This window comes from Chrysochloris asiatica, unplaced genomic scaffold (assembly GCF_000296735.1).
Source record: "Chrysochloris asiatica unplaced genomic scaffold, ChrAsi1.0 scaffold00090, whole genome shotgun sequence".
Lineage (NCBI taxonomy): Eukaryota > Metazoa > Chordata > Mammalia > Afrosoricida > Chrysochloridae > Chrysochloris > Chrysochloris asiatica.
In genome coordinates, this window is record NW_006408608.1 from 8,601,063 (window position 1) to 8,612,256 (window position 11,194).

At 41.0% G+C, this 11,194-nt stretch overlaps 1 protein-coding gene across 1 annotated transcript in view; it reads right to left on the reverse strand.

Moving 5' to 3' along the window:
* Positions 1-500: 500 nt before the first annotated feature.
* Positions 501-11,194, reverse strand: part of AADACL3 (arylacetamide deacetylase-like 3) — a 16,117-nt gene continuing 5,423 nt past the window's right edge. Inside the window, exon 4 of the mRNA XM_006866422.1 lies at positions 501-1,275. Within this exon, the coding sequence (XP_006866484.1) occupies positions 501-1,275 (775 nt within the window). The remainder of the gene's footprint in view (positions 1,276-11,194) is intronic.

An 11,194-nucleotide genomic window follows, 5' to 3' on the forward strand; every position in this document is an offset into this window, starting at 1 on the left:
TCAGCCTGCGGATCAGCAGAGGGACTACCATTCATCCAGAGGACGAGGCTGAACCCAGTTTCTCCATCACCACCACTCACCCACCCCATCCCCCATTCTAGAATATAAGAACTCCAACCTGTGAGCCAGATTGCAACATTCCATAATATTACACTGGTACCCCTGTATCATTTCTTGGTCTAGCCAACCAGGGTACTCCAAACAGACTGGAATAAGTGACATAAAATTCACAGATTCTCTTCAGAAGTTTGAACTCAACCCCAAGGAGACTGTAAGTAACCCTTACATGTTGATCCATGCTCACAAGTGGCTGTTGAAGACGATCAGTTCCCAATTTTCCTACAGTAAACATAGACAAGAGAGCCCTCTCCTGAAAACCTATTCCCTTCAGACATTCGAAGCCTGTATTATATGAATATAGAATCAAGAGCAGAGAGGAGGTGAAGTTACTTAAATCAGCAACAGAGAACCCCATGGCTCCCAGCAGAAAAGACAGGTGGTTACAAGCCCTTTATAAAGTTGACCACCACATTCAAAATCCTTGTGGAGCAGGAGAAGTAAAAGAAGCCCATTTGGGAACTGCTGAGCACTCCATGAAAGCCATCTTCCATGTGATGCCAGGTCACTGGAACGCCCATGTCCTCCAGTCTCTTCTTGTACAAGAGTGAGTCGTCCCGGAGAATGTCATACTCGCAGCTCACGATGCAAGCTTCCGGGACCTGAGCTATGACATCATCTTCTACTAACAGTGGTGTGACTATTCCCTCCATAGCTAGGCTTATTTCCAAGTGGGCCTCCTCATTCAGGGGTCCTTGGGGCACCTGTCTGTAACCTTGTTGCTTGAACCTCTCTGGGATATTTTCTGGGCCCAACCACTTTTTATACTTTTCCTTTAATTCAATAGGCAGATAGTTGCCTTTCAACATTGTACTTTCCCAGGAGGGATGGATATTTAGGTATTGACACCAGCAGTATATGGCAAAGGACAAAGAGAGCAGCGGCACATTCTTGTTCTGATGATAAGAAGGGAGATCTAAGTCCAGGCCTTGCAAAGTGGCATAGATTAGAATCTGAGCACGGATCTTGGGGAGATCTTGTCTGTTCCTGAGTTCTTGACAAATCAAAGCTGCTATTCCTCCTCCTATGCTGTCACCGCAGACCACAACCCGGGCTGGATCCACTCCGTAGGCATTCAGAGACTTCAGGAAATGGATCGTGGCCACCAAGTTGTCTGTTTTTGCCACTGGATTCTTATGTTTGGGCATCATGCGGTATCTACAGAGGAATAAAGGAACACAGTTTATACCTGATACTCCAACAGAGCCAAAAATCTGCATCTGACATCTTTTAGAAGTCTCTGGGTTAAGTACACTGTTAAGTGTATTGTTAAGCTACTAAATGAGAATTCGGTAGTTCAGAACCACCCAGATAATGGTGCCTCTGTTACAGTCCTGGTGATCTGCTTTCAAAAGACCACAAGAATGAAAAAAAAAAAAAAAACCACCCCACAAGAACATAAACCTTACAGAGCAGTTCTACTTAGACACACATGCACATGGGATTGCCATGAGTCAGAATCTGGTTTGGTCATTGTTTTTCAAGCATCTTTTAGCCTGGTCTTTTCTAACACTTTCTTTTTCTGAAACCTGATCAAGTGAAATTTGTTGTCGTTAGGTGCCATCAAGTTGGCACTGACTCATAGCGACCCTGTGTACCACAGAACGAAACACTGGCCGGTTCTCCACCAACTTCACAATTATTGTTAAGCCTGAGCTTACTGTTGCCACTACTGTGCTAATCCATCTCGTTGGGGGGTCTTCCACTTTTTCTCTGATCTTCCACTTTGCCAAATATGATGTCCTTCTCCAGGGACTGGTCCCTCCTGACAATGTGTCCAAAGTATGAGAGATGAAGTCTGGCCATCCTGGCTTCCAAGGAGAACTCTGGCAGCACTTTTTCCAATTCAGATCTGTTTGTCCATTTGGCAGCTCATGGCACTTTTAGTATTCTCCTCCAACACAGTAACTCAAATGTATCAATTATTCTACAATCTTCTTTATCCACCATTCAATTTTCACATGCATATGAGGTTGTTGAAAATACCGTGGCTTGTGTCAGGCACACATTAGCCCTCAAACTGACATCTTTGCTCTTCAACATTTTCAAAAGGTCTTGTACAACAGATTTTCCCAATGCAATTCATTGTTTGAGTTCTTGACTGCTGCTTCCATGCGTGCTGATGGTGGATCCCAGCAAAATAAAGTTTTTAACTACTTCAATCTTTTCTCCATTCATATAAATGCTGTTTATTGGTCCAGTGTGAGGATTTTTGTTTTCTTTACATTGAGATGCAACGCACAATGCAGGCTGTGCTCTTTGATCTTCATCAGTAAATGTTTTAAGTCCTCTTCGCTTTCAGCAAATGAGGTTGTATCATCCGCATATCGCAGGTTGTTAATGAGTCTTCCTCCAATCCTGATGCCACATTTTTCTTCATAGAACCCAGCTTCTTGAATTATGTGCTCAGTATGCAGACTGAATAAGTATGGTGGAAGAATACAACCCTGGCACACATCTTTCTTAATTTTAAACCATTCGGTGTTTCCTTGTTATGTTGGAGCAACTGACTCTTGGTCTATGTACAGGTTCTTCATAAGCATGATTAAGTGTTCCACAATGTTGTCCATAGCTTGTCATGGTCCACACAATCAAAAGCCTTTGAATAGTCAATAAAGTACAGGTAAATATCTTCCTGGCATTCTCTGCTTTCAGCCAAGATCCATCTGACGTCAGTGATGATATCCCTCATTCCACATCCTCTTCTGAATCCAGCTTGAACCTCAGGAAGTTTTCTATCAATGTATGTTTGCAGCCATTTAGGATTATCTTTAGCAAGCTTTTACTTGCATGAGATATTAATGATATCATCCGATGATTCCTGCATTCCGTTGGGGCACCTGTCTGAAATGGACACAAATATGGGTCTCTTCCAGTCAGTTGACCAGGTAGTTAGTTATCTTTCAAATTTCTTGGCATAGATAGGTGAGTGCCTCCAGTGCTGCATCAGTTTGTTGGAAGACTTCATCAATTCCTGGAACTTTGTTCTTTGGCCATGCCTTCAATACACCTTGGACTTCTTCCTTTAGTATCATTGGCTCTTGGTCATATGCTACCTCTTGGTTGAACAACATTGTGGGTTAATGTGCTGGTCTGCAAAGCCAGTTTGAACTGCAAGGTTTGTGGTTCAAACTCACCAGCTGCTCTTCGGAAACCTTATACAGGGTGGATATGGGTTGGAACCAACTCAATGGCACTTAACAACAACAGTGATTCTGTGTATTCATTCTATCTTTTTTTGTTGCTTTCTGCATCATTCAATATTTTGCCCATAGAATCCTTCAATATTGCAAGTCAAGGTTTGAATTTTTTCTTCAGTTCCCTCAGTTTGAAAGAAGCTGAGCATGTTCTTCTCTTTTGGTTTTCTAACTTCAGGTATTTGCACATTTCCTTATAATAGTTGATGCTTTGTCTTCTCGAGCTGACCTTTGAAACTTTCTGTTCAGCTCTTTTACCTCTTTATTTCTTCCATTTGCTTTAGCATCTGTACACTGAAGATCAAGTTTCAGAATCTCTTCTGATATCCATTTTGGTCTTTTACTTCTTTCTGTCATCTTAACGACCTTTCATTTTCTTCCTGTATGATGTTCTTGATGTCATCCCACAACTCTTCTGGTCTTTCATCTCTAGTGTCTAATGCATCAAATCTGTTCTTGAGATGATCTCTAAAATCAGGTGGGATATGTTCAAGGTCATATTTTGGCTCTCATGGACTTGTTTTCATTTTCTTCAGCTTCAACCTGAACTTGTACATGAACAATTGATAGTCTGTTCCACAATCTGTCCCTGGCCTTGTTTTGGTTCATGATGTGGAGCTTTTCCACCGTCTCATTCCACTTTGTAGTCAATTTGATTTCTGTGTATTCCATCTGGTGAGGTCCATTTGCGTAGTCGTCTTTTATGTTGTTTTAAAAAGGTGTTTGCGATGAAGTCATTGGTCTTGCAAAATTTCATCATGCGATCTCCAGCATCATTTCTGTCACCAAGGCCATATCTTCCTTCTTCTTTGTTTCTAACCTTTGCATTCTAATTGCCAGTAATCATCAATACATCTTGATTGCATGTTTGATCAATATCAGACAGAAGACATTGGTAGAATACTTCAATTTCATCATCACTGGCTTTAGTGGTTGGTGTGTAAATTTGAATAGTAGTGGAATTAGGTCTTCTTTGTAGACATATGTGTATTATCCTATCATAGACAGCATTGTACTTCAAGATAGATATTGATATGTTGTTTTCGATTGTGACTATAATGCCATTCCTTTTCAATTTGTCATTCCCAGCATACTTAAGTCATGTGATTTTCAGATTCAAAATGGCCAGTACCAGCCCATTTCAGCTCACTAATGCCTAGGATATCAATGCTTATGAGTACCATTTCATTTTTTACGATTTCCAGGTTTCCTAGATTCATACTTTGTGTGTTCCATGTTCTGATTATTAACAGATGTTTGAAGCTCTTTCTCTTCATTTTGAGTTGTACCCCATCAACAAATGAAGGTCCCAAGAGCATTACTCCATTCGCATCATCATAGTCAACTCTACTTTAAGGAGGCAGCTCTTCCCCAGTAGTATTTTGATGCCTTCCAACCTGAAGAGCTCATCTTCTGGCACTATATCTGACAATATTCTGGTGTTCTTCATCATTTTTCAATATTCAGTATTCTGATGCTGACATTGTTCCACTGCTTTTTGTAAGGTTTTCAGTGACTAAAAATTAAGAAGTAGTCTGTCTCTCCTTCCTCCTAGTCTGTATCATCTGAAATCTCAACAGAAACCTGTCCACTGTGGGTGATCCTGCTGGTACTTAAAATACCAGTGGCATAACTTCCAGAATCACAGCAACACACAAGCCACCCCAGTATGATAAACTGACAAATGAGTGGTGGCAAGTGAAGTTAGATGAGGCTGAAATGAGATGCTAAACATAAAACCCTCAGTGCCTAGCACACAGGAGCAGCTCAGGAAGTAATTCTCTAGATGCCCTCATTTTGAGTTGTGTCCCATCAGCAAATGAAGGTCCCATGAGCTTTTTTCCCATGGGCTTTACTCCATTCACATCATCATGGTCAGCTCTACTTTGAGGAGGCAGCTCTCCCCCAGTCACATTTTGAGTACCTTCCAACATAAGGGGCTCATTTTCCGGCACTATATCTGACAGTGTTTCTCTGCTATTCATAAGGTTTTCAGTGACAAATATTTGGAAGTAGTTCATCACTCTTTCTTCCTAGTCTGTCTTCATCTGGAAGCTCATCTGAAACCTGTCCACTATGGATGACCCTGCTGGTATTTAAAATACTGGTGGCGTAGTTTTCAGAATCACAGTAACTCACAAGCCACCACAGTACAACAAACTGTCAGACAAATAATTGCCGTTTGGTTTTAAGTGCAAACTGTCACTTTAAATTTCGAGATGTGTGCACATGCGTAGTAGAAACATCCAGCAGTGGGGTGGGGTGTCCATTCACTCCGGCACCACCTGGAGGTGTGCAGACAGTGAGAGACCAATGAACAGAAACCAAAAAAGAATGTCCACACCTGTTCCTCTATGGTTCTGTCAGGTGTTCCTGGCTATTCTGATCCTTCCCCTGCCTGGTTGATGGGGCACAACGCAAAATGAAGAAAAACAGCTGTAAACATCCATTGAAAATCAGAACATGGAATGTACGAAGTATGAATCTGAGAAAATTGGAAGCTGTCAAAAATGAAGTGGAACACATAAATATCAATATCTTAGGCATTAGTGAACTGAAATGGGCTGGTATTGGCCATTTTGAATCTGAATGACAAATTGAAGAGGAATGGTGTTGCATTTACTATCAAAAAGAACATATCCAGATCAGTCATGAGGTACAATGCTGTCTGTGATAGGATAATATCCATGTGCCTACAGAGAAGCCCAGTTAATACCACTATTATTCAAGTTTACACACCAACCACTAAAGACAGTGAGGATGAAATAGAAGAATTCTACCAACTTCTTCAATCTGAAATTGATTAAACATGCAATCAAGATGTATTGATCATTACTGGTGTCTAGAATGCAAAGGTTGGGAGCAAAGAGGAAGGATCAGTAGTTGAAAAATACAGCCTTGGTGATAGAAATGATGCTGGAGATCTCATGATAGAATTCTGCAAAACCAATGATTTGTTCATTTCAAATAGCTTCTTTAGACAGCATAAGAGATGACTATACACATGAACCTCACCAGATGGAATACATAGAAATAAAATTGACTACATCTGCAGAAAGAAATGATGGAAAAAGTTCCATATCATCAGTCAAAACAAGGCCAGGGGAAGACTGTGAAACAGACCATCAATTGCTCATATGCAAATTCAAACTGAAGCTGAAGAAATGAAAACAAGTCCACAAGAGTCAAAATATGACCTTGAATATATCCCACCTGAATTTAGAGATCATCTGAAGAACAGATTTGATACATTAAACACTAAAGACTGAAGACCAGAAGAGTTGTGGGATGACATCAAAAACATCATACGTGAAAAGAGCAAAAAGTCATTAAGAAGACAAGAAAGAAGGAAAAGGTCAAAATGGATGTCAGAAGAGACACTAAAGATTTTTCTCCAGTGTAGAGATGCTAAAGCAAATGGAAGAAATGAAGAGGTCCAAGAGCTGAACAGAAAATTTCAAAGATCAGCTTGAGAAGATAAAGCCAAATATTACAGAAAAATATGCAAAGATCTGGAATTAGAAAAAAAAAGGAAGAACATGCTCAGCATTTCTCAAGCTGGGGGAACTGAAGAAAAAATTCAAGCCTTGACTTTCATTATTGAAAGATTCTCTGGGCAAATTATTGAATGATGCAAAAAGCATCAAAAGAAGATGGAAGGAATACATAGAGTTACTGTACCAAAAGGAAATGGTTAACGTTCAACCATTTCAAGAGGTACCATATGATCAAGAGCCAATGATACTGAAGGAGGAGGAAGTCCAAGGTGCATTGAAGGAATTAACAAAGAACAAGGCACCAGGAATTGATGAAATAAAAATTGAAATCTTTCAAGAAAGTGAGGCAGCACTGGAGGCACTCACTCATCTCTGCCAAGAAATTTGGAAGACAACTATCTGGCCAACAGATTGGAAGAGATGCGTATTTGTGCCCATTCCAAAGAGAGGTGACTCAATGGAATGGGGAAATCATTGGACAATCTCTTTGATATCCCATATGAGTTAAGTTTTGCTAAAGGTAATACAGAAATGGCTACAATCATACGTTGACAGAGAACTTCCAGAGGTTTAAGCCAGATTCAGAAGAGGCCATGGAATGAGAGATATATTCTGATATCTGACGGATCTTGGCTGAAAGCAGAGAATATCAGAAAGATGTTTACCTGTGCTTTATTGACTACACAAAGGCTTTTGATTGTGTGGATCATTACAAGCTGTGGACAACATTATGAAGTATGAGTATACCAGAACACTTAATTGTGTTCATGAGGAATCTGTACCTGGACCAAGAAGGAGTTTTTCAACATGGGAACACTGAATGGTTTACAATTAAGAAACGTGCAACAAGGTTGTATTCTTTCACCATACTTACTCAACCTGTATGCTGAGCAAATAAACTGAGAAGCTGGGTTCTATGAAGAAAAATGTGGAGGAAAACTTATTAACAACCTGTGATATGCAGATGATACAACCTTGCTTGCTGAAAATGAAGAGGACATATAACATTTACTGATGAAGATCAAAGAGCACAACCTTCCGTATGAATTACATCTCAATGTAAAGAAAACAAAAATCCTTATCACTGGACCAATAAACAACATTCTTTGCAACAGAGAAAAGATTGAAGTTGTCAAGGATTTCATTCTTCTTGGATCAACTATTAATAGTCATGGAAGCAACAGTCAAGAAATCAAACGATGTATTGCATTAGGCAAATCTGCTGCACAAGACCTTTTTAAAGTGCTGAAGAGCAAAGATGTCAGCTTGACGAGTAAGGCTCACATGACCCAAGCCATGGTATTTTCAATAACCTCAAATGCATGCGAAAGCTGGACAGTGAATAAGGAAGACTGTAGAAGAATTGATGCCTTTGAATTGTGGTTTTGGAGGAGAATATTGAATGTGCCATGGGCTGCCAAAAGAACCAACAGATCTGTGTTGGAAGAAGTGCAGCCAGAGTGCTCCTTAGAAGCCAAGATGGTCAAATTTGTTATCTCATACTTCGGACATATTGTCAGGAGGGACCCGTTGCTGGAGAAGGATATCATGTTTGGTAAGGTAGAGGGTCAGAGAATAAAAGGAAGACCCCCGCCTCCCAACAAGATGGATTGGCCAAGTGGCAGTATCGATCGACTCAAGCGTGGCAACAGTAGTGAGGTTGGCCCAGGATCGGGCAGTGTTTCGTTTTGTTGTGCCTAAGGTCACTATGGGTCGGTACTGACTCAAGGGCACCTGATAGCAACAACAAGATGCCCTACTGGAGTCCTGCTGTGGTGCTGTGAGTTAATGTGCTGGATTGCAACATCGTTTGAACTGCAAGTGTCCATGGTTCAAACTCACTAGCTGCTCCTTGGAAACCCTATACAGAGTCACTATGGGTTGGAACCAACTTGACGACACTTAGTAACAAAAAACAACAAGATGCCCTATTGGAGGACCAGCTATTGACCCCAGGAATCTGGAGTAGGAACCACAAGAATTTTGTCAGGCAACTATTGGCCAATCACTTAAATATCACCAACACTAGCTCCGTCTTTCTGATCCTATCTGATGTATCTTCCCTGACTCATACCTATTTCCAACTTCTATTTTATGATTTTTTTTACAAGCAACTCTAAGTTTGCCTGAGCTTTGATTCAAACGAATTCTGCTAGGCCCTAGGTCTGGTAGGAAGACTTTGTAGACTTAGCTACCACCTGGGGCCACCAGATTGCATGTAGTGGACCTCCACCCTAATCACACCCATTCTAGCCCACCAGCTGCACATAAGAGTGCCAGTTTGGCATTGCTAGATCTTGTGTTTTTCAAGAGATTGCAAAAACTGGGTCTCGTGAGACATTTCACAACTCTTCAATGCTGGCAGCACATTTTAAAGGAAGTAAACATTCTATGGAATGAACAAACCTGCATTAGTCCTATGCATTCTGATCTGGCATATTACAAGCTACTGTGAAGTCATACGGGGACAATCATATTTTTAATCCAACACCTTGTCTACCTTAAATTCATAAAATAACCCTCCTGCATCATATTCTACTATTGAGCTCGTTGTTCAGCAATGGCTGAAAAAGTAAGGCATATGAGTCAATACTAGGCACCACATTTCTATCCCATTGCACAAATGGTTTGGGAACAGAGAATTGAGAAATGACTCATTTATCCAGCTCTCTCTCCCTCATCCAAGATTTACTTCGGTAGTTTTTACCCTACTCAGCTAACTGGGCCACTAGAAAGCTGTAACAGGAATTCCTACTAAGCTGTTGGCTACCGCTAGCATTTCTGAGTGAAGGACATTTCTGAATTCAATGGAAGAAATTTTCACCTTCCATGAAGGAGACCCAGGTTTCAGTCCAGTGTACCTCATATGCAGACACTAGTTGTCAGTGGAGACTTGCATGTTGCTATGGTTGCTGTGATGTTGAATAGGTTTCAGCGGAGCTTTCAGACAAAGCAGACTAGGAAAAGAAGTCTGGAGATCTAGTTCCAAAAACCAGCCAATGAGGACACTGTGAACCACAGCAGTCCAATCTACCACCCCTCATGGGAAGAGTCCAGGATTGGGCAGCATTTTGTTCCATTGTGCGCAGAGTCTGAACAACAACATTTCTTAATAGGATATTAAATGCATTAAAATGAAATGGTAGGGGGAGCTTATCAGGAGGAACTGATCCTGTATGATGAACTGCCCAGCTGTAGGGCAGAAGGACCAGGCCACACCACTCACAATGTCAGCTTCTCATGTGTGTCCTGTTTGTCTTATGTGGCGGTTCAAGGAGTGGACACCCAGCTCCCCACCCAAAGTCCATTATGCCCTCTTGGAGATTCCAGGTGGGTACAGGTGACTCGAAGGCCAGTTATTAAAGTGCTACTTTTACTTTTTAAACTTTTCTTGGTGGTTTTCATCTAGAGTGCGCCTCCCTCTGGGGAGCAGTAGGAAATGGTTGTGGCAGTGTTGGGGGTTGTGCCGGTTACAGTGCAAGGAGGGAGGTGCTAAGTGTCCGGAAGATGCCAGGCAGTTCCACTCAATGGAGTGGGGTCCAATGGAAGAACCCCAAAATGCTCCTGTTGAGAAACTCTGCAGTTCATCTGCTTAACAAATACCACATCCCACATTGCTTCCAGATGATTCCATGCACCAAATGTACCTGTCATTGCTGATGTCCGATGGATTTGGCTGAAAACAGAGAATATCAGAAAGATGTTTACTTGTGCTTTATTGACTATGCAAAGGTTTTTGATTGTGTGGATCATGACAACATTGCGAAGTATGAGTATTTTGGAACACTTAATTGTGCTCATGAGGAATCTGTACCTGGACCAAGAAGCAGTTGTTCAAACAAAACATGAGAACACTGAATGGTTTAAAATTAAGAAAGATGTGCAACAAAGTTGTATTCTTTCACCATACTGATTCAACTTGTATGCTGAGCAAATAATCCGAGAAGTTGGGTTATATGAAGAAATATGTGGCGTCAGGATTGAAGGAAGACTCATTAACAACCTGCAATATGCAGATGATACAACCTTGCTTGCTGAAAGAGAAGAGGACTTAAAACGTTTACTGATGAAGATCAAAGAGCACAGCCTTCCCTATGAATTACATCTCAATGTAAAAAAAAAACAAAAATCCTCATCACTGGATCAATAAGCAACATTCTTATCAATGGAGAAAAGATTGAAGTTGTCAAGGTCTTCATTCTTCTTGGATCAACTATCAACACTCACGGAAGCAGCAGTTAAGAAATCAAACGATGTATTGCATTAGGCAAATCTGCTGCACAAGATCTTTTTAAAGTGTTGAAGAGCAAAGATGTCAGCTTGAGGACTAAGGTGTGCCTGACCCAAGCCATGGTATTTTCAATAACCTCATATGCATGTGAA